Consider the following 21,028-nt stretch of genomic DNA (forward strand, 5'->3'; position numbering starts at 1 on the left):
GGAGCATATAGACTCAGTTTAGGGCCTGGCTGGTTCAAACGCAGCGGTTGCGGCTACGGGCGTTTGCGGATGCGTGTGGTTGCGGTTTCTAGCGGTTTTAAGAGATTTGTACGACTGGTTCTGCGGTTAGAAATTGGTGCGTTTGCGGGATACTTATGACTGGTTAACTACCAAATACAATAGCGGTTAAATAATAAATTAACAATATTTACATTTTATATATTTATAAAAATATCAAAAATCATAATATTATAATAAATATGAAAATTATATTTAGAAAGTTATAGTTTAAAATTTTTAAAATTATAGAAAATATTTTTATTTTTAAAATTTTATAATATTAATTAAAACATAATAGATATATTTTAGTATTTTAATAATTCCATTTTAAAAAATTTATTGAATATTTTTATTTTTGTATTTATATGGTTTTAAAAAAAAAAGAAAAAAAAATTATCCTCCCGCAACTGCCCGCAACCGCAAACGCTAGCTGGAACCAGCTTTTGATTTTAAGAGGTTCGGAGCGGTTTGAAGCGATTTGTAGTGGTTTGTATGATTGTTTCGAAACGCTGTCAACCGCTACCAACCGTAAAAGCTGCGTTTGCGGGTGGTAGCGGGAAAACCAATCAAGCTTTTAATAGGAACAACTTGGATGAGCTTTTGGGTTTATTTAAACATTTCAAATTTGGATTGACTGCAGTTGATCATTCTAACTTTTACGCCCAAACTTTTAGACTCATCATTCTAAATAGAATTTGAAATTAAAATACTCTATTAGTATTATATTTTTTACTCTATAATAAAATAAAAATATGGTACAATTAAATATTTTTAAGTTATATTTTAGAATGGGATTGGAAATGCTTTAAACTATTTTCCATCAATTTTCCCAAATTTTTAAAAAATTAAACAAATCACGATTAATACCTCAAATCGCGTTAAATGAAAAATGGTTGCCCAATTGTATATCTGATTATACCTAACTTGATTCGAACCTGCAAACATCAAAATCCCAAATACCCCCAAACAATAAACCCTACATTTGTATTTACCTCCCATCCCACACTTAAAGCTCATTTTTGTCTTATCCCACCTAATTTATTCTATATTTCTACTTTTTTAGGGCATATAATAAGACAACTTCTTTGAACTCAAAACCAGATGAAAAGCATACTCACACTTCCAATTTATCAGCCTTTTTGCGTCGTCTGTCTTTAGCATAAAAATTGTCTTCCTCTTCACTAGAGCTTTTGGAAATCATATCCATTCCAATGAACTCTTCATCCACAAAATCAGCCACCAAATGCTCAATTTCAAACTCATACTGATCCTCAAGCTCTTTTTCTTCTTTACCATAACCAATTTTCTCAATCCCATTTTCTTTGTCTTTTTGGTTGGAATTTTTTGGCTTTTCTCGATTTTGTATTCCCAATATTCCTTATCCCCGTCATTTTCCATCTCCATTGGAACAACATTCGAGTTTGCAATTGACGCATGCTCTATCGGTGAAGCTGCAGTATCAGTTATGGTCCACATTTGCATCGACTTCATCAATTCATCAAAGTTACAAAAACATGAACCCAAGTTTCTCCATTGACCTCCTCGTACTACATTGTCGCATTCACAAAAATCGGATTTCATACTTCTCATTTCTTTGTTCCTCCTTCATTTTTGATGAAAACTCTAGATTATTGACAGTCTTGAACCCACAAATTCTTTCACTCTTTTTTGATATAGGGTTCGCCAAAAATTCTAAGCACCTAATCGATTTTTGTGTAATCGAGTTTAAGGTGTCGAAATTTTATGTTTGCGGGTTAGATTCGGGTTAAGTATAATTGAGTGTACAATTGGACAATCATTTTTAATTGAAAGCGATTCTAAATATTAGGCAAAATTGTTGGGAAAAAATAGTTTAGGAGGACAATTGATGAGCCCAAAAGTTTGGTGTAAATCCTGTTGGTTCGTATATGTGATCAATTGCTGTCAACCCTTCAAACTTAGAAAGGAAAATACAGAATACGTTGAAAGGTTTGGGCTATTTTGTAATTTAACTTGTACTTATGTTTCAAATGATTTTGCCGAATAGTTTGGCTTGGAAGAATCTCTCTTGGCTAAACCATCTCTCTTCCGCCGCAGCCATGGCTGCTCTCCGATGCGCCGTCTTCACATCTCCCTCGACTATTCTTCCGTCGTACTCCTCCACCGGAAAAAGAGTCTGCTTTAAAGTCATCCGCTGTTCTTCTCCGGTCTCAATTCCACTCTCGTCGTCAAAAAGGAAAAACTACCTGCGACGCAAAATCCTCAGAACCCTAGGTCCTCCCAAGCCCCAGGAGATCGAAACGCCGCGAATAGTTCCTCCAAGAGAGGACGTGTTCACCAAGAAGGAGGAGGAGGAGGATGTAGAGGAGCTTAGCTCGGTTGTTGCGTCGAGCGAGGTGAATGGTGTGTTAAGTAAGCTCTCTCCGAAGCTAGTAGTCAAGTACGGGTTGTGTCTGGTCGGAATGTTCGTTTTTCAGACAGTTTGTGCTGTTTTGTTTCTGGGAAACGAGAAAACGCAGGAAAGTTCAAGTCTTTCGTTGGATCTAAAGGGGCGAAATGAGGGGAGAGATGACGATGTGGTGGTTTCGCTAGAGGATGTTGAGATGAATGAGAAGATTGCGGAGATTAGAATGATGGCACGGGAAGCACGTAGAAGCGAGGAGAAGAGTGATGGTGATAGAGAAGAGGATGGAGCGTTGAATCCTGGTGGAGGGGTTGAGATTGAGAGGGAGATAGAAGCGAGGCTGTCTAACATTGAGAGACGGTTGAATTCGCAGAGGAAAGGGTTGGCGGGGTTACGCGTGGAGCCGTTGGATGAGTCTAGAGATGATGAGAAGAAGAGTTTGATGTTTGAGAAGAAGTACAAGTTTAAAGGCGAGAAGCCTCCTAAGGGTAACGTCAAAGGCTTCGGGGGAAGTAATGAGCAAAATGGCAATGTTAGTGACGCACGAGATGGTTTGAAGAATGCTGGAGATGAGTCAAAAGTGGCAGGGCCTTCGGATTCTAAGATGATTTCTGGTAGGTTGTTAGAATAAGGTGCTTTGTACCTGCCACATCTTGTGTTAAGTACATTGATGAATTGTGTTAATTGTCAAGAAACATATGGTGATGTTAGGATGTCATGTACAGAATAGATCTTGGATTTGATCTTGCAATCCTCAGCTTATCTTAATATTTTTAGGTGCTGCTCAGGGGTCTGAGCAAAGGCTACCATCAAACGAAGTTATGAAGGCAAGCAATTCCGAAAGTCGAAAACCAAATACGGAAGCTGGTTCTGGATTTGGTAGGAGTGGCCAACAGGGAGAAGTCAGGAAAGGAGGAAACCCGATGAGAAGAGTTAAGGAGAAACAGAATAAAACGTGGTGGCTTAAGCTTCCCTATGTGCTGGTAGGTTTGTATATCAGGGCCAAGAAGTATATGATAATATCATGACTCATGAGCCAGGACTTACTGTTACTCTTTCTCTTCAGAGAATTCTTATGCGGAGTAGTATTGACCAAGAAGTATCTGAGGGGTACTTTACTATGAGGACCGAACCTATGGAACAAAACAAGGACCAGGTTTCACACATGATTGCATTTGAAGATCAAACTGATGCAACAAACTTCTCTTATCTGCTGGAGTCAGTTTTTGAAGACTTGGAGGATTTCAGCGCCAATGTAGTTCCCATATCAACCAAGGTAAAAAAGGAAGCTCATTCTCTGACCAACAAACAATCTTCTCTCTTAAAGAAGTCCATCTCTGTGAAGCTAATTTAATTTCAGAGCAAGTGGACTAAACTTTTTTAATTTCATTGTAGGATCTTTATAACGAAGTAAGTTCTGGTGGCAAGAATGTGATTGTTGTGAAGAAGAGGCAGCTAAAGCTGTATGCTGGACAACCATTTGAAGATGTTGAAACAGCCCTCCATACTCTGATCCAAGAACAATGATAGAAAGACATGTTACTTTAGAATGTGGAAAACTAGAGATGAATAATCTATGTAGATGAACAGAGGAGGCAGTAACAACAAGCAGAAGCAGCCAAGTCACAGCGACGACTCTTTCTTCATGGAGCTTGATGAATTAATGAGCCTATATAGAATGTACCATTGTCTAATATATCTATACGTTTGTCATTCTTTTCCTCTCCCTTGTGATATTACGTGTCAAGAGAAAATAATCATTTGATGAGGCACTGTTGTTGGCGTACAAAGAAGAAAGTATTGGTTGATAACACATATGAGCTAAACCCAGATGCATATTCATCGATCAATGCGAAACATCTTTGTGCATATGCTTCCTGAAGCAAACTGGTAAACCCTGGATGAGACTGACTTGTTTAGTAAGTTTTACAGAATGTAAAAATTTGAGAAGTAACAATAACGACTTAACGTTAGATAAGAGTGCATTAACTTACTCACTCGATATATAGGATCTTCCCAGGGCTCATCTGATAGCTTGTAAGGAGTGTATTGGATGAAAAAGTTGATTTACATGTTTCCTACATACAAGTAACCGATGGTTAGTGCGGACGGAACTGAACTTAACCGATGAATTTAATTCCGCTATCGAATTTGTAATCTCCGGTTAACTAATCTCGGGACCGACGAAAAAAAAAAATCTCGGGCCCAGTCTACCCAACGACGTCGTTTAAGCTCTTCACTTCTACGCCACACGCGACTTTTTGATGTACAGAGCTCATTCCTTCTTCCATGGCTTCTTCACCATCTCTCGTTCCTAACTCCTCCGTTTGAAAATCGAATCCCCAAGAACAATTGAATTTGACTCTCGATCATGGACCAAGAGTATCGCAGCCCTAGATCGTCGGTGCCCCACCACCACCACCAGCATCAACATCAAATGAGGACGACGGTTCCTCCACCGCCGTCTCCTCATCCCTCGCCTCCGGTTCCTTCACATGCGGAAAGTGATCAGAGCACATCGGAGCTTCGCGCTCTCGATTGTAACCTCGCTTCCTTGTGCGATCATATCCAATCCGAAGGTTTCGGCTCCGGCTCGTTCTCCGATGTTGTTGTCAAGGCCATGGGGTCCACCTACCATCTCCACCGACTCATTCTCTCTCGCAGCTCCTACTTCAGGTTTACATGCTCTCTCTATCTTCAATCTGAATTACCGGTTTACGAATTTCCGGTTTATGAATTTCCGGTTTACACTTCATAAACAGCTTCTTGTGAATTGATACGATTAATTAGGACGATGCTCCAAGGACCGTGGAAAGAAGCAAGCTCTCCGGTTGTAAACTTACTTGTGGATGATAAAAATGTTAACGGAGATGCGATCTCTGTGGCTTTGGCTTATCTCTATGGGCATCATCCCAAGCTTGATGATGATAATGCCTTCCGCGTCTTAGCTGCAGCTTCGTTTCTCGACCTTCAGGTATTGGTGCTTTTTTTTTTTCCTTAGTCTCAAGAGATTAGTTTCTTTTGAATCAATTGATATAAACACTTGTGGCTTTTTTTTTCCTGCAGGATTTGTGTGCAATATGTACTGATTTTATTATTTCGGAGCTGAGGACTTCAAACTTCTTGGCGTATCAGGTTTTGAGAAGTCTCGGTCTTTTATATTGTTTTAGCCTCCTTTGTCTCTGTGAATCTTGAGTTCATTGAGTGTCTTCCGTTTGTGACTTAGGTGTTTGCAGAGAGCCAAGACTATGGTGTACATGGAGAACGTGTGAAGAATGCGTGTTGGGGTTATCTCTGTCAAAGTGGTGCTATGGAACTTAGAGAGGTAGAAATATTACGTATATTCTTTAGTATCAGATTTATGATTTTTATGTAGTTGGGGTTGGTTTGTTTCTTTTGAATATTTCCCTGTTCTGCACATCTTGCTGCTTCCATCTTTATATATTGTCAAACCTATGTTTTAGTTTGAATTAAGTATTTCAATTTTACTGACTTGCTAATTATCAAAGCGCGTTTTATGATCAGATGCTGCCAAAACTCTCTGCACAGACTCTATGTGCATTGCTGACATCTGATGAACTATGGGTCCCTAGCGAAGAAAAACGGTATGACGTGTTAAATTATGGTTTCATACTGTATTAGTATCATTTTATTAAGTTTCCTAAAAACTATGTTTATTTCCATGTCAAAAAGGTTTGAACTGGCATTGTACGCCTTCATCGCGAATGGTGCTCCCTCCAACTCTGAACACTCCAGTCAGCATTCGTGTTTTGAGAGAGGGGCAAGCTTTCCTGTAGATTCTGTTGTGTCGAAGGGGAAAAATGTTGTGGATGAATTCTCCTTTAGGAGTTTGGACCGTAAGTTAGGTCGTTTGGATTTGGAAGATGACCTAAGGGATGCCAGTGATGATGTGAGTGTTCCACTCGCAGAAGGTGCTACTGATTTCCAAAGAGGAGTTTTTGGTTCGAACCTCGTGTTTCAGCAATCTGCTAACCCACAGACAAGTTTTGGTCGTGCTTGCACCAGTGTTGTTGAAAAGACAGAAGGTAGTGGGGTGGCAATTAAAGGACCTTCTGAAGAAGCATATCATTTGAGTAATGATAGTTGGTTATCAGGCGCAGATTCTAGAAATTCTCCTGTCTCGGCTGTAGCCAATGACTGGAGAAACGGTGGTGTTTCTGCTCTTACCTGGGGTGGACGGGTTGTGGGGACGAAGCAGGTTACAGGCTGTATTAAAGGAAAATGGGGATTAACTGAGGAAGAATACAATGCATTTGTGAATACTTTTGAGGGTGGTTCACTTCTGTATTGCCATATGTCTTTTGAAGTACTTCTGAACGCAAGAAAACAACTTGAAGAGTTGGGTTTTCCTTGTAAAGCTGTGAACGATGGCCTTTGGTTGCAGGTTATTTTTCCTTAAACTTGCTTGCTTTCTCATTCTGCCAGTCATAGAAATGTAGGAATGGTGGATTAGCTCATGCTTTGATGCGTTTGCACTTAATGCCGATTAGGGTATATTTAGAGTAAAATTGGAGGCATTTATCATGAGCAGTCAGTCATATTCTAGTGTTTATATGTTTGCTTGCACAAATGCGATAAATGTCTATTTTTACTATTATGCAGATGCTTCTCAGTCAGAGGGTGCAGGAAGTTGCTGCCAACACATGCAAAAAGTGTTGCCTCATCAGTATTGCATGCGCGTGTAAACAGGGATTTGGGCTTTCGCATGGTGCACCCTTCAACAACTATTATTGCCAAGATAATGTGCAGAACAATAATATGATGGGAGGCATTGAAACCATGTATGTGACGGAGTCTTCTCAAGCTGAAGAAAATGGCATCTTTAAGCCTGTCAGGATCAGTGTTAGAGGACAGCACATTGATGGACTTGCCGGCATTGGATGTGAAGCCACGTTTGTACCACCACCTGCTTGGCCTCCTACACCTTTTGTGTACTCTCGTGTCCCCATTAACAGAAATGGCCAGCCACCTCTAGCCAGTGATGGCTCTGAAGGTAGAATCGGTCAAAGTGAAGAAAATTTAAAAGATGGCTTGACAGCTCTAGTTGGGCTGAGCCAAGGGACAAGCGGTGTTGGTAATTATACTCGTGGAGATCTAAACGAGGGAGGGCGCAGCAGCGGATCGACTGTTGGAATGTCAGAACCAAAGGAACATTCAGTAGGGATTGACCGGGAGAACGCGAGTTGTACCATATCACTTGATACAAGGACACCTTTGTGTCACTTTCCTCCATTTCGTTTCGGGTAAGGTTTTCGATTTTTTTTTACTTGTAACCCCAACTCTCTTGCTCAGTTCTCGCTTTTCTTGCTCTGTCCTGTTTTGGTAAATGGTTGCTCTCAGCTGTGTTTTTTCCGTTGTCTGCAGAGTTGAATTTGAAGATGTCCATAGACTAGCTAATGGTCATGTGGAGCATTCTCCTGAATTCTTCTATGCTGGTTCTCTGTGGAAGGTATAACAAACTCGTATCTCAGTCAGCAAGATTCAGTGATGAAATATTTGGGTTTGATGAGACGCTTTTTAAATACCGTATCCAGATTAGCATTCAGGCGTTTAATGATGAAGACCCTCAAGGACGACGAACTATTGGTAACCTGACTCAACTCAACAACGAGATTACCTCGCATTAGATTCATATGTTAACTTGATGATCAATTTCTACAGGTTTGTTTCTTCACCGTCGTAAAGCAGAGATATTGGACTCACTAAGGAAGGTTAGTTTTCCTTCTTCATCATATCCTATAGAGAAGTTCAAACCAAAACCCTCCAGTTTATTAGATAGTTCAGTAGTCATATCTTCAGAAATTACTACTTTTTTCTCCTCATTCAGGTCCACGTTTACATAGATCCTCGTGACAAAGTGACTGCACGTTACCAGGTACGTTTCTGTTATCTTCAAGTTCTCCTTGGTATTTTTCTAACAACACACTATGTATGTGGCAGCTGGTCTGCCCGTCGAAAAGAGAAGTGATGTTGTTCGGGGATTTCAAGCAGAGAGGAACTTTGTTACCCAAAGCTCCCAAAGGTTGGGGATGGCGTACTGCACTGCCCTTCGATGAGCTCTCTGAGCTTCTCCAAAATGGAGCTCTGAGAGTAGCAGCTGTGGTTCAGCTCGTCTGAGAATCATTTTATAAGTATTATATTCATTTTAGAAGTTGTAAAACAAAATTTTTATTTTTGAAGTCATTTAGTGATATATTAATTATGATATATTACTTAGTTAAACTATGATTGTGTTTTGTTGTATATTTTTTATACTACTATAAAACATAAGTCAGTTAAAAATTATGAGATTGACATGTGTCATTTAATTTTTTTGTTTTCATCAGTTGTAATATTAAGCCTTTTAAGCAAAGTCAAAAAATTCTAAACAATGAAATTTACCAAAACAAATATAGAAAATAGATACATTAGTAGAGATCTAAATTAAACTAACATCTTTCTATCTTGCGTGTGGATAACTAAAAAAATTCATATAAAAATTTTATATTTGTTTTTGTAATAGTTGAATCTCAAAAGAAATAATCTTCGTATTAATCTAAAACACACAACGTTTCAAAAAGAACAATTGCCAATCTTTTTTAAAAATAGGAGTCACCAACACAAGATAATTCTTTATATTGCTCTATTGAAAATAATAGAATGAAAGAGATTATCATACTATAGAATTTCATGATGCTTATCAAATGAAGAAAAGACCCCAATCAACTTTTTAAATGGTTCACTAAACCGAAGTTTTTATCTTACCAAATCCATTGAAAAAAACATATAAAAGAACAATAAATTTTTTTATGAAATTTAAAATAAATTGACAATCAAACAAACCAATTGATAGAAAGTACATAAAAAAAAAACAAAATGAATCAAACAAGCCGATGTTGAAACTATAGAAGCTTCCCACCATCAGCTTGAAACTAAAAAAAAAACTTTTTCTTTTTCTCGGCTAAAGTTTTTAAACGATCAGCAATTAGATGTTTTAAGAAAATAAAACATGTGTGTGACTGGTGACCAAGGGAATGAAGAGGAACACTATGTTCCTTAATATTCTTTAAACATTTTACCATTCATGAGGAATAAGTTTTCTTTTTCATTCCTTTTCATTCCTTTATTTGTAGAGAATTATAGAACAAATCAATTTCTCATCAATTTTGATAAGGAACCATCATTCCTTATCATTCCTAAAAATTTATTCATATTCATTCATTTTCTATCCGTTCTTATTGTTCCTATGATGGTTACCGGTCACACCCTAGTCTAGAAGTTCCATTTAAGTTATCTATGCTATTTTTTTTTCTATTTTACATTTTTTTAAGCAAACGTTTTCTAAAAATTATCACAATTCATTCCACTCCACCGTTTCAGTACTGCTTTCCACTGTCTCAACAATTATGTAAAATAATATACATAACAATAACCTTTTACTTGTAGAAACAATCACCAAAAATCACGTTTGTCGTTATTTTTTTTTTTTTTGCTCAAGTACAACTTTCATTAACCAATTCGTGAGTACAAAATTTTAACTTTATCGAGATTTTAACTCCACATACAATACCGAGATCTATTATCACCCAAGAACACTTAAAAAGGATCCTACGCTACCCAATCTTAAACGATAATGTATTTTTCACCACTGCGAGAACGACTCCACTCCACGACTCGGGATGAACCGCCTCTTAGACCACCTAAATAAACCACATAAACATGAATACAAAGCTACGTCTAACTACTCGCTCAATCCCGACATAATCATTCTAGTAATGATACGTGGCTATATTTTTTAATGTTTCTCAAATAATATAAAGGGGATTATAAGAATTATAAGAAGATAGATAGAGATCTAAAACAATTATTGTAGCGTGATTTTCATAATCATAATGGAAAATATGATTCTCCCTCTTTATTATACGTTTAATTGGGCCTGGTGACGAGTGGGCTTATAGTGGGATTGTTTAAATTTACGAAACCGTGTAAAAAGGAAGGAAGCGTCTAGAAAAGAGATGGAACCCTAATCTAGGCAGGAAGATGATGAATTTGGGGTTGAAGATGATGAGGAACCTTGGATCTGGGTGTGCGAAGGTAATAGTTAGAAGTATCCGTGAATTTGTTTATCTTCCTATTGCGAAAACAATTGTTGATTGGTCTCTGTGTGTGTTTCAGTTTGGACGCAGTGAGAGATGGTATTGTGTTTCGAGACGTGAAAAGATATCCTTCTCCACACCTCCAGAGGTTACCTTCTCGACGCCTCCTTCTGTAGTTAGTCTCCTGTTTACATCCTTCTTCGGGTATCTATGCTACCAAACAAAAGGTAAATTTGTGTGTGGTTTTCCTGTGTAAGTTCGTGTTTTTTTTATTAGTTTGTTTGAATCTTGAATCCCCTGTCGTCGTTTTATATTCAGCTGCTTCAGAACAGGAACGTCTCTGGGATGTTCTGTCTGAAAAGAGAAACCAGATTAGGATCCTGTCGCGACAAGACGAGTCAAAGCGTAAGAAAGTAAAAGAGGCAGAAATAAAGGTAAGCATTATTTCATCCGAGGATGAACAAAAGGACAAAGTTTTTGAAATGATAATGATAATTAATTGGTTGTTTTTTTTCGGTTTTCAGCTTATTGAAAAGGCAGCAACCGTGCTTAGTGAAGAAATCCAAGTCTAATGTCTGAAGTCTCTATGTATTCAATATCTCTCTCTATGTTATATAAGTTGTTATGCAGTTTGTGTTTCACTGTCTTCTAAAACTGATATGTAATAAGTTTGCTACTTAAAAGAGAGGCATAATTTATATATATGCTAGTGAAGGAATTTGATGTTTTTTTGGATTCTATGAAGTTGTTTGAAATGGGCATGCTAAGTTGAAGTGGGCGTAAAAAACAAGTCTCTGATTTAACATTCATAAATTGAAGTCGGGTTAATATGATTATGTGCACGAGTTTTTTTCTATAAAAATATCCCTCTTAAGGCTTATACATATATATATATATATGTTAGTTACTTGCCCTGCCTGTCCTACGCATGATGAACGTTGTGTCAAAAATAAGCCTTAGTGTTTGCTTTCCAAAGCATCTCAGGGTTATATGATTGCACCACCAAACCAGATACATTGCTACACTGCTTCTATCGTCTTTCTTGTCCCCTTTCATGATCTCTTGAAGATATGAGCATGAGGAGTTAAATAAGCTTTTTGTTTTGGAATGAGAACAGAGCTGCCGGTGAATGGGATTTGATCAACGAAACCCCATCAGTATCGAGAAACATATGGTTAAACTATACAGCGGGAATATGGATCTGAGTGTTATAGATGTTTTACTGTTTTAGACACGAATTTAGATATCTTAAAATTTCCAAATATCTGGATTCGTTCAATATCTATTCTCCACAAACAAATTTTGAGAAGGGAAATTAGCCACAGTTATTATTATTTTTTAGAAATTTATATGTTTCACGATGAACATAAATATGAGTCATGTTTATGCTTCAGTCAATCAAATAATTCAATGAGTTAAACCGGTTAATGTGTAGCCTAATGAGATTAATAATCTATAGTTTGTTACGGTTAATAGCTTTTTTTATCTACATATATCAATTGCTAGACAGTTTTTTTTTTCTTCTTTAAATGTATACGATGAGAATATAGGTACCATTAGGCTAAATTACTTTCATGAATATTTGAGAAACTAATGAATACTACCACCGTTTTACGAAGAGTGTAGTTTTAGAATTTTAATACAATACTAGATCTCGATCTGCGCAATCGCGCGAGTTTTTGTTTTCATTTATTTTTATATAAACATTTTGTTTTCAATTCTAAATTGGTATATATATATATATGTCTATCAATTTTTAAAATATGATAAGTATACATTATATATATATATATAATATATATGTGTGTCTATCAATTTTTAAAACATGATAAGTATACAATATATTTTTTTATTGAATTGATTGTTTTAAACTTTCACATGTATTTGTATCTTCTTCTATATATATATTTTCGGATTATTATTTCATTATTAAAATATTAACTATATATATATATAGATTAGTAAAATATTATTTTATTATCATTTTCAAAAAAATTACACATATAATTATTTGTTTTATTTACCGGATCAGTGTGAAACGACCATAGTTAGAGAAAGATCTAGATCTCGACCCGCGCAAGGTTTTTGTTTTTATTTATTTTATATAAATATTTAGTATAATAAGTATTTTGTTTTATTTATCGGATCAGTGCGATGAATATGTGATTATCTATGTATATAATGTGTAAGAAGAAAATGAAAATTAAAACCGCCGGTTTAATGTTTCTTTACAGGTGAAATGCTTCAAGGGGATGTGTAAGAGGTGGATCATCACTTGATCATATATTATATAACGTGTAAAAGAATATAGCAGAGGTTCTAGTGCATTTTTTAAATAACAAACAACTCACATTTACAATTCTAGAATTATACGTTAATGTTTTAGTCTAAGGACTGTTTGCTAATGATTTATATTTACGGTTGAGCAAAAACGTTGATGCATTGGTTTGATAATGATTTACAATTATAATAATTAAGGAAGCAAATATTGGTTTGTAAACCAAACCGAAATTGTAGGCGTGTAACATAATTTTAGGGAATGATATAATAAATCATATTAGTAGTAATAAATGAATAAATGATAACTGATTTCTAATGATGGTCCACTAAGTCTATTTTTAAAAAAATCACACATGAATCAAGGTTGTGACTTCTGTTTTAATATATAAGATATATAGATTTAAAACTAGTCACAAAATGCATTGATCTTATAAATATATATGTATTGATCTCAAATGTTATTAGTTAAATAAGTGTAATTAATAATAAAAATAATATAAATACATTTCAATTATTTTTTAAATTTTGTGTGAAAAATGTCAAAGTGACGCTCTTTGCAAAACGGAGAGAGTAGTTTTTGTTAGTTAGGTAGATTATAGTGATTAAAAGTTAACTAGAGCTTAGTTTATCAGCTAATCCTTATTTATATGTTTTTAATGCTAGGTAATTTATCTTGTGAGTACTAATGAAAATATATGTTAATTTGTAATTATTGTAGAGCTGCTATGGTAAAAGTGAATTAGCTTAATTGAGTGGTTAAGTCACTCAAATCAGTTACCTTAAGGCCCTTAACCAAATAGCTTGTTTATTTAACATTTGCTTGAGCCATTAACTTTAATTCCCTTTTGCATGTTGTTGTCTGTATTGGAATCTGTTTAGCTCTTTATTTACATGTTCTTTCTGTTATTTTAGTTGCTTTAACCATTTCTAGTTTGTCATTTAGGTTGTTAGAAAATCTGTGATTGATTTATTAACCTAGAGTAAGCACCTATTGCATGTAGATTGTTTACCTTGGCACTCATCGTCACAAATTTTCTGACCTGCTCCTCTGCTAGTAAGTTCTCTAGGCAACGATTTATTTTCGCTAGATTTGTTTCAAGGCTCAAAATAATTTTTTTTTTGGTCAACGCAAGGCTAAAAAGAATAAGATGCGTTGTCTTTCCGTTTATTAATTGGGCCTGGTGATAAGTGGGCTTACATTGGCATTGTTTTGATTTACGAAACCGCGTTGTTAGGGATGTTAACATGGGTAATTTATCCAAACCCACTAATAATGGGTTGAGTTTTTACCCGTCTAAGATTTATTGGACGACCAAAATATTAATTTAAAATTTTATATTTATATTGGGTAAATACAAAAGGGTAATAGTGTATCTATGGGTTTTCAGTTATATTATTATATTTTCACCACTTTAATTAAATTATATAAAATTTGCAAAACCGTTTTTTCCGTCAAAACAAAAAATAAATTTTCTGCTAAAACCGTAAAAAATAAATGATCTCACAGAAACCAAATTTTAAGTTTTCTCCGAAACCGAAAAATCGAGTTTTCCTGCTGAAACCGCAAAACTAAGTTTTTCTGCCAAAACCGTAAAACCAAGTTTTTCCACCAAAACCGCAATCGCCAAAACTGCAAAACCGAATTTTCCCCAAAACTCCAAAACCTTAAAAACGAGTGTTCCGACTGATAACCGCAAAACCGAGTTTTTCCGCTAAAACCGCAAAACCCAAAATTTCCGCCAAAACCAAAAAAACGAGCTTTTTCGCTAAAACCGCAAAACCCAAATTTTCCTCCAAAACCAAAAAATCGAGTTTTCCCACCAAAACTGAAAATTTGAGTTTTTCCACCAAAACCGTAAAACCGAATTTTCTGCCGAAACCGTAAAATCGAGTTTCCCACCAAAATCGATTTTCCGCCAAAATTGTAAACGAGTTTTTGCGCAAAAACAAGTTTTTCTATAAAATTGTGAAATCTTGTTTATATATTAAAGTTAATATTAATATATTATACATGATCTTTTTAGAATAAATAAGATAATACTTTGGGTATCTAATACCATATTGGGTTATTTTTTGGGTTTTTGCAGGTTGGGTATAAACTGGGTTGGGTTATCTGTGGGCTGGGCTGGGTTATTTTAGCCTAACATCCCTACGTGTTGTTATAAGGAAGCGTCGAGATGGGAAGGTGCAGGAATGGAGAGAAGAGATTGAAACCCTATAATCTGGGCAGAAAGATGATGAGGATGAGGATGAGGATGCGGAACCTCGGATCTGTATGTGCCAAGGTAGTGAGAAATATCCGAAAATTCTCATTTCTCTTTGATTAGAAATCGTTAATTGATCTTTGTTTGTTACAGCTTGGACGCAGTGGGACGATGATGATGAACAGGAAGGAGTCTACTTGCGGCGGCGGCTTGAAGAGGATGATGAACACGGAGGTGAGCTCTGCTTTTTTTAACATGAAATATTTTATCCTTTGGAGGAAGATTGAATTATTATTATTATTTTTTGAGCAGCGAAGGAGGAGATGCGACAGCACTGGAGGAGATTTCGAAGGGGGATTGCGAGGCGCTCTCGGGACTGGATGGAGAACTTTAGCCAGATGCTCTGCCTTTTACTTTGGATACAAATTCTGTAAGATTTCCTTTTTTTGTTTTCCTTAATTTTTCATCTTGAATTGAGTATTTTTTTTGTTTCTTCCTTTCCACAGTTGGCGAGTATCTCAGACCTTACGATCACCAATACCTTTATGAATGTATTGAGGTAAAATCAAGTTTTCTTATCACATTTGCAACTTAAAAATTAGTTTTAAGCTGTTGGATTCATTCTCCAGGAGGCGGATTCTGATGTGCAAACTTACTTGGAACGGATAAATATTGCTGAGCGTTCGCTTGATGCTGTCTTGAACCTAGAAGACAAGTGCTTTGGGCCCAAGCACTGACGAGGACAACTTTCTAAGATTTCACTATCCTGACCATGATTGTGTTACTTTTCTATGTTTTAAATTTCATGATACACTACTCGAATGTTTCTGTCGATATTTGTCTGTATGTCTGTCTGTCTGAATTAACTGAGTAACAAGAGTTTTTCATCGTTTTTGTGTTGAATGCTTTCAACAAACACGCTTGAGCATTTGCATTAATTACCTTGCATCCAGAACTTTCTTCTTTTCTAGATTCTCTCGGTCTTAGTCTCTAATGAATCTAATTTTTTGTTAGTTTGCTGATGAAACTGATCGAAAGTATTAACACCTGTTTATGTGACAATGTAAATCGTTGATTTGACAAGTGTTAAAAAAGAAAAAGAAAAAAAAAAGCTTTAGCTGAAATAGTAAGGAGATATATAATTTTGGGACCATGATTTTTCTAACTCTGTAAGATCTCATTAACTAATCCAGAAACTATTGAACTGCATCATTGGAATAGTAATATGTTCAAGTCAGAGAGTTGGATTCATGTCCATTACATCTTCTAAAAAGCTTGCTACAATTTGCCATGATTCAGGTCCATGTATCATCAGCTTGCCTTCCAAAGCTCTTCTTTCTTAACCCAAGGAGAAACCTCGGTGTTGCAGAGCTCCCTTAGGAGAACCAAAACTCAGTGTCTCTGTCTAGATCTTTTGAGCTAGAGTTCCAGTTGTCAGTGTCTTGAGAAAGTGCTCATGATATTCTCTCCAGGACCACCAGTTTATGGACGATATTCTCGCCTTCCTCTTGGATGCTAGTTCCATTGTCCATAATCATCCGAGGGACAGAACGTAACCATTCAGTGGTCGCAGTTTCATCTGAATATATTCTCAAGGCCTACAATGAACAGAAAGAGACAATGACTTACATTAACAAATGAAGAAAAGGGAGCGGGAGACGTATGAACAAGTCACTGATTTTAACCTATATTTAAAATAAGTTAGACAAACAATAATCGGATTTTATATTCCCTCATTGCATCCAATTGACTAATACGCATAATCATCTAAACACTGAGACACCGAGCTTGTTTCAAGATGGACCTAATAATCCTTTCATCACCACAACTTAGAAGAGCCAATCCCCACGAATCGTTCACGCCACTCTCTGAACTAGTACTTCCAAAGGGGGTGTTCCTCATCAACAGCTTAGATTTACCTTGACCCATCTTCATCACAAAATCTCAATAAACTCCATCTTAGAAAGGATGAAACCGTCAAGGAGAGGCTGACGTATAACCTATTAGTGACAAGTCCAAGCCCCACTCAAATATGGAAGCCCAAGAGCTCACACTTCAGCAAACAAGACAAGATTGGTAAAGAGCCTAACGAGAAAGCAATGCAGGCATATCCGTAAAAGATAAAGTGAGCTCATCCTATTGCAACGGCATATACTCCTTCACCTAATTTCATCTCTATATAAAGCATTGTAATGTCAGAAACAATGTAAGAGAAATAAAAACATTACCTCTTCACTACTATCGTCGTCTGTGTCGAGTAGAGACTTGCGATCGTGGTAGTGAGATTCATCCTGCAATGATTCTAGCGAGCAAGAGCTCCTCAGCCATGACATGACCACTGTACAAAGAGACAGAGATGTTAGAAAACATATTTTGGTGTTCCCGCGCTCTTATCAAAAACCAAAGTGGCAAAATTAAAAAGGAAAGCAGCCCTTGTTGTGTCAGCGATCGGGTTGAAAATATATTCTCGTGTGTCGCGTCCAGCGTACACCCTCTCTACGGTTGGTATTTTACTCAAAACAAACGCACGAAACTTAACTCTCACCTCCCTCAGTCTATTAATTGCATTTTCAGTTTAAGTTTATAGGCCGGGCCTCTGGCTCTGGCCCAGGGCTAGTAATCATTAGCACTGTATACTGACGAGACATTAGGAAAAAATATAAATTTGTTATATCAGGGTTGATCTAACCAAACGAGAGTGGGACTGTAAATAAAAATTATAAATACGCAAATGTGACTTCATTCGCTGTAAAATTTATAACCCGTAACATGAAAACGTGAATTTAGTGTTGCTCATAAACAGAGGACACAGGTCATCACAAACAACTAAGGTTTCATTATATCAGCTTCATCTACAATTTCAACAAAAAGAAAAAAAAAGGCTAAGAGCTCCGTGTCTTGGCTCAATGTTTTCCTCTGCTAAATGCTTCACTTTCACTGCCTAAAAGGAGTATAAAATTTAGAAAGCTTGAACAAATCAACAACGGATATTAAAACAGCACTCCTAAAGTATGACATGCATAAAAGCGCCCAAAGCAACTTCAGTCAGCACGTAGTCTCAGAATCTCTTTAGCCGTTCTTAGACGGAAGTATGGCATGTGTTCCTGCACCAAAGTAATACACTTCTATAATCAAATCCTGGATATAAAATGCTGAAAGATAACCAGTTAACTCTTTAGCTACAATTTTCTTGAAGCATTGAGAAATCTGGATTCAGATTAGATTACCTGGCTGAAATATAGACCCAACCCTCTACTGAAAAAGTCGATGTACTTAAGCATAAACATTCCACAGTCATACCTGAAGAATATATAAATTGCAAAATAATTTTTTTAAAAGATAAAAAGGGATAGAGCTACAACAGAAAGCTAATAGCATTAAACACATAGGCCGTTTGACAAGTTCCAGCCATTCAGAAGTTTGGGGATTAAACTCCCAGAAGGGGCTAGTCTTAGAATATGCCTGTGATTTCGACACCACAACTTCAAGATAATGATATATGAAAATTAAAAGTTTTCCCAATGAACAGCTATGCTTGTTGATGCCATAACTAGTTCCTATACAAATAATCATCAACATAACAAGTTCAAGGATAGTTACATACCCATTTTGTTGTTGGGGAAGGTCTTCAACAAATTCCATATCCCACGAACTAACATCAATGTCTTTTCCGCTTTTTTCCTTAGCTTCGTCGCCCAAATATTTTGCCTGAAACACACATATCAGTTGCAGCATTGGCTATAGGACTATTTTGGTCAGAAAATTTTCACAGTAGTGTTGATCTAAGAAAGAAATAACAGTTCTTGGTAAAAGATATCATCCACTTTGACAGACATTCACTTACTTTTATGAGTGAGATCAACTAAGCTGTATAGAGAATGAGAGTTGGAAACTAAATTATACCAGAGCATTCAAAATCTTGGAATCAACTCCATTTAGTGAATCGAGATACAAGAACTTGCGATCCCTGATGTTAATAACTGCCAAGGTCCAATGCACACCCCTGTGGATGGGAACAAATATCTGTAAAAGGGCAAAGAATGGTTTTAGGATATATAAATCGGTCATCATTTGTAGGATCAACAAAGAGAATCTTAAAGTTAAGTTTTTCAATAACATTACCATGTCACAGTCAATAAGAGCATATCCCAACTTTCTCTGCGTAGTCCATCTCCTAACAGCTTTATAATTATAACCAGAGTCGCTTACCAGCTGAAAGACAGCAATTAGAGAAAGAACAACATGAGTCCAAGAGGATTCATCAACATATAAAAGGGCCAGGAACTAATGTTCATGGGTCACAGAATCCAGAGATAAATGACTACTACAGGGTAGAAACGAGGCAAAGTATATTGATGGTCTTAGCAAAAATCACTATCTTAAAACATACTGCTCATATTATTTCTGGAAGCAAGTAGCGGCTGAACAAACGAACTGACACGAGGGGGGAAAAGATCCACAGTGTTGTTAAGGATCACGCGAGCACATGAAAGAAAACAAACCTTTTTGTAGAAAAAGGTATTGAAGAAATGACACTTCAAATACTTTTTGGGCTCTCTAGTTTCTCGTTCTTTGAGTAGTTCGAGATAGACATTGATAACCTACAAAACAGAAGAGGAAAACAGCAGTGTCATTCACGAGCTATAAACCATGTAGAACTCTAATCAGGAAACAGTAAGTTACCTCATCGTTTAACCATGCAGATGGTGTAAGACATTGTAGAACTTCTCCAGTAATATCAATGTTTGAATTCGCATGAGTAACCAAGACTTTCCTTCTGAAAAGAGGGACGGGACGCATATAGATTGGGTTAGATACAACATAAAACACACAAACATGCTATAAAAACCTCTTTACAAGACAACCATACCTATTTTTCCCAGTAAAGGCATTGTAGACTTCAGCCTCCTCCTCCTCTGTGAGAGGTATAAACGGTTCATCAGGTACCTTCTTTACATCAAAACACACAACAACAGAAATGTTAACAACATTAAACCCCATTTGATAGAGAATCAATCCAAATCGAGTAAGGGCGGGCATTAAATAGAGTAAGATCACCACCTTGAGAGGCTTGTCCACAGGCTTAGGACGAGACTGACGAAGCTGCGACAACCTCTTCTCATTGAACAAAATCTCAAACCCCAAAGCTTCCAACTTTGAGTTCCTCCTCTCTGCGCTCTGCAAAAGCTTCTTATAGGCTTCAAGACTCGAAGCAGCCTCTTGTCTAACTAACGACATTGAATCAAGCATCGAACTTGAAGGAGGCTCAACAACTTCAACGCTTGAATCTTCACAAACTGCTTCCTTTCCAATCTCAATCTCAATCTCAATCTCAGGCTCTTCTTCTTCTTCATCGCCCAAATCGATAATCTCTTTATCCTTCGTAAAGAACCTCAACGCATCGAAAGCTCTCCTCTTGAAGGAGTAATCGTTGGGCTTGGGCTTGGGTAAAGCGTATCTGAGGCTGGCTCTGCTGGGGGCGTGAATCTCTCGTCGGAGAGGAGCTTTTGCATCGGGATACCTCGAGATCCTCGAGATTGTGGAAGAAGACGGCTTGTTGGAGTCTGGAGAGACGATTCCGAAGGAGAATCTGCGTTTCTTCTTCGAAGCTTGGGATGGGGATTGTTGATTGAAGTTCAAAGAATCCTCCGTGCGCTTGCGATTGATGGCGACGGCACCCATTAGAGGGAGGGAGGAAGGAAGGAAACTGGGTCAACCACTAAACCCTAGAGATTGGGAAAGGAGAAGCATAGAATGAAATTAGGGTTCTGCAAAATGAGGGTAGAGGATTCTCTTTCCTTTTTTTTTTTTTTTTTTTAGATATTCTTCTCAAGTTTAATGGTTCTATATATTTATTTTTGAGTTAATTTGTTGAATAACTATATTGGAAGAAATATTAGTTTTGTAGTAAGAGAGTAGAGAGAGATAGAAAGAAAAAAAAGGAGAGAGGGAAGGAAATGGTTAGTTAGTGAAATATAATTTTTTTGTTGGTTATTGGTTCAAAT

General features: G+C 36.7%; 5 protein-coding genes across 8 annotated transcripts; 4 read left to right on the top strand and 1 right to left on the bottom strand.

Moving 5' to 3' along the window:
* Positions 1 to 1,992: 1,992 nt before the first annotated feature.
* On the top strand, positions 1,993 to 4,256 carry LOC103860803. Of its 2 annotated transcripts, XR_004456836.1 has the most exons (5): positions 1,993 to 3,057; positions 3,221 to 3,426; positions 3,510 to 3,719; positions 3,839 to 4,037; positions 4,077 to 4,256. XR_004456836.1 is itself a non-coding variant. In XM_009138469.3 (4 exons), exons 1-4 carry the CDS (start codon positions 2,061 to 2,063, stop codon positions 3,968 to 3,970), a joined length of 1,545 nt encoding a protein of 514 aa, XP_009136717.3. In that variant the 5' UTR covers positions 1,993 to 2,060; the 3' UTR covers positions 3,971 to 4,256. The 2 variants fall into 2 exon arrangements, 1 of the variants encoding a protein (XP_009136717.3); XM_009138469.3 differs by having other exon boundaries at positions 3,839 to 4,256.
* Positions 4,257 to 4,688: 432 nt separating this feature from the next.
* LOC103860802 lies at positions 4,689 to 8,772 on the top strand. Its single transcript, XM_009138468.3, has 12 exons — positions 4,689 to 5,119; positions 5,234 to 5,417; positions 5,510 to 5,578; positions 5,670 to 5,768; positions 5,969 to 6,048; positions 6,137 to 6,848; positions 7,067 to 7,707; positions 7,829 to 7,913; positions 7,999 to 8,050; positions 8,126 to 8,175; positions 8,292 to 8,339; positions 8,405 to 8,772. Exons 1-12 carry the CDS (start codon positions 4,815 to 4,817, stop codon positions 8,579 to 8,581), a joined length of 2,502 nt encoding a protein of 833 aa, XP_009136716.1. The 5' UTR covers positions 4,689 to 4,814; the 3' UTR covers positions 8,582 to 8,772.
* Positions 8,773 to 10,303: 1,531 nt separating this feature from the next.
* On the top strand, positions 10,304 to 11,372 carry LOC103860801. 2 transcript variants are annotated; one of them, XR_004456843.1, is made up of 5 exons: positions 10,304 to 10,537; positions 10,619 to 10,766; positions 10,858 to 10,973; positions 11,064 to 11,293; positions 11,326 to 11,372. XR_004456843.1 is itself a non-coding variant. In XM_009138467.3 (4 exons), exons 1-4 carry the CDS (start codon positions 10,484 to 10,486, stop codon positions 11,109 to 11,111), a joined length of 366 nt encoding a protein of 121 aa, XP_009136715.1. In that variant the 5' UTR covers positions 10,304 to 10,483; the 3' UTR covers positions 11,112 to 11,294. The 2 variants fall into 2 exon arrangements, 1 of the variants encoding a protein (XP_009136715.1); XM_009138467.3 differs by lacking the exon at positions 11,326 to 11,372 and having other exon boundaries at positions 11,064 to 11,294.
* Positions 11,373 to 14,871: 3,499 nt separating this feature from the next.
* Positions 14,872 to 15,957, top strand: LOC103860806. Its single transcript, XM_009138472.3, has 5 exons — positions 14,872 to 15,104; positions 15,177 to 15,257; positions 15,336 to 15,453; positions 15,530 to 15,582; positions 15,653 to 15,957. Exons 1-5 carry the CDS (start codon positions 14,997 to 14,999, stop codon positions 15,758 to 15,760), a joined length of 468 nt encoding a protein of 155 aa, XP_009136720.1. The 5' UTR covers positions 14,872 to 14,996; the 3' UTR covers positions 15,761 to 15,957.
* Positions 15,958 to 17,764: 1,807 nt separating this feature from the next.
* On the bottom strand, positions 17,765 to 20,922 carry LOC103860807 (ubiquitin-like-specific protease ESD4). 2 transcript variants are annotated; one of them, XM_009138474.3, is made up of 9 exons: positions 20,085 to 20,922; positions 19,894 to 19,970; positions 19,707 to 19,800; positions 19,526 to 19,624; positions 19,146 to 19,235; positions 18,927 to 19,046; positions 18,628 to 18,731; positions 18,251 to 18,323; positions 17,765 to 18,127 (listed from the first exon to the last, which is right to left on the bottom strand). In XM_009138474.3, exons 1-9 carry the CDS (start codon positions 20,703 to 20,705, stop codon positions 18,065 to 18,067), a joined length of 1,341 nt encoding a protein of 446 aa, XP_009136722.1. In that variant the 5' UTR covers positions 20,706 to 20,922; the 3' UTR covers positions 17,765 to 18,064. The 2 variants fall into 2 exon arrangements, with proteins under 2 accessions (XP_009136722.1, XP_009136721.1); XM_009138473.3 differs by having other exon boundaries at positions 19,894 to 19,973.
* Between the last annotated feature and the right edge of the window lie 106 nt (positions 20,923 to 21,028).

Source organism: Brassica rapa, chromosome A03 (assembly GCF_000309985.2).
Source record: "Brassica rapa cultivar Chiifu-401-42 chromosome A03, CAAS_Brap_v3.01, whole genome shotgun sequence".
In the NCBI taxonomy this organism is placed as follows: Eukaryota; Viridiplantae; Streptophyta; class Magnoliopsida; order Brassicales; family Brassicaceae; genus Brassica; species Brassica rapa.

Bases quoted from the DNA above. Each gene is read 5' to 3' on its own strand.
- LOC103860803 (XM_009138469.3), top strand. From the start codon at position 2,061: ATGTTTCAAATGATTTTGCCGAATAGTTTGGCTTGGAAGAATCTCTCT. The intron at 3,427-3,509 runs GTAGGTTTGTAT...CTTTCTCTTCAG, and splicing joins TTAAGCTTCCCTATGTGCTG to AGAATTCTTATGCGGAGTAG. The intron at 3,720-3,838 runs GTAAAAAAGGAA...ATTTCATTGTAG, and splicing joins TAGTTCCCATATCAACCAAG to GATCTTTATAACGAAGTAAG.
- LOC103860802 (XM_009138468.3), top strand. From the start codon at position 4,815: ATGGACCAAGAGTATCGCAGCCCTAGATCGTCGGTGCCCCACCACCAC. The intron at 7,914-7,998 runs GTATAACAAACT...TACCGTATCCAG, and splicing joins ATGCTGGTTCTCTGTGGAAG to ATTAGCATTCAGGCGTTTAA. The intron at 8,340-8,404 runs GTACGTTTCTGT...TGTATGTGGCAG, and splicing joins AAGTGACTGCACGTTACCAG to CTGGTCTGCCCGTCGAAAAG.
- LOC103860801 (XM_009138467.3), top strand. From the start codon at position 10,484: ATGATGAATTTGGGGTTGAAGATGATGAGGAACCTTGGATCTGGGTGT. The intron at 10,538-10,618 runs GTAATAGTTAGA...TGTGTGTTTCAG, and splicing joins TTGGATCTGGGTGTGCGAAG to TTTGGACGCAGTGAGAGATG. The intron at 10,974-11,063 runs GTAAGCATTATT...TTCGGTTTTCAG, and splicing joins TAAAAGAGGCAGAAATAAAG to CTTATTGAAAAGGCAGCAAC.
- LOC103860806 (XM_009138472.3), top strand. From the start codon at position 14,997: ATGGGAAGGTGCAGGAATGGAGAGAAGAGATTGAAACCCTATAATCTG. The intron at 15,454-15,529 runs GTAAGATTTCCT...TCCTTTCCACAG, and splicing joins TTACTTTGGATACAAATTCT to TTGGCGAGTATCTCAGACCT. The intron at 15,583-15,652 runs GTAAAATCAAGT...TTCATTCTCCAG, and splicing joins ACCTTTATGAATGTATTGAG to GAGGCGGATTCTGATGTGCA.
- LOC103860807 (XM_009138473.3), bottom strand. From the start codon at position 20,705: ATGGGTGCCGTCGCCATCAATCGCAAGCGCACGGAGGATTCTTTGAAC. The intron at 19,625-19,706 runs GTAACTTACTGT...TCTGTTTTGTAG, and splicing joins CTGCATGGTTAAACGATGAG to GTTATCAATGTCTATCTCGA. The intron at 18,128-18,250 runs GTAATCTAATCT...ACTTTGGTGCAG, and splicing joins TGGGTCTATATTTCAGCCAG to GAACACATGCCATACTTCCG.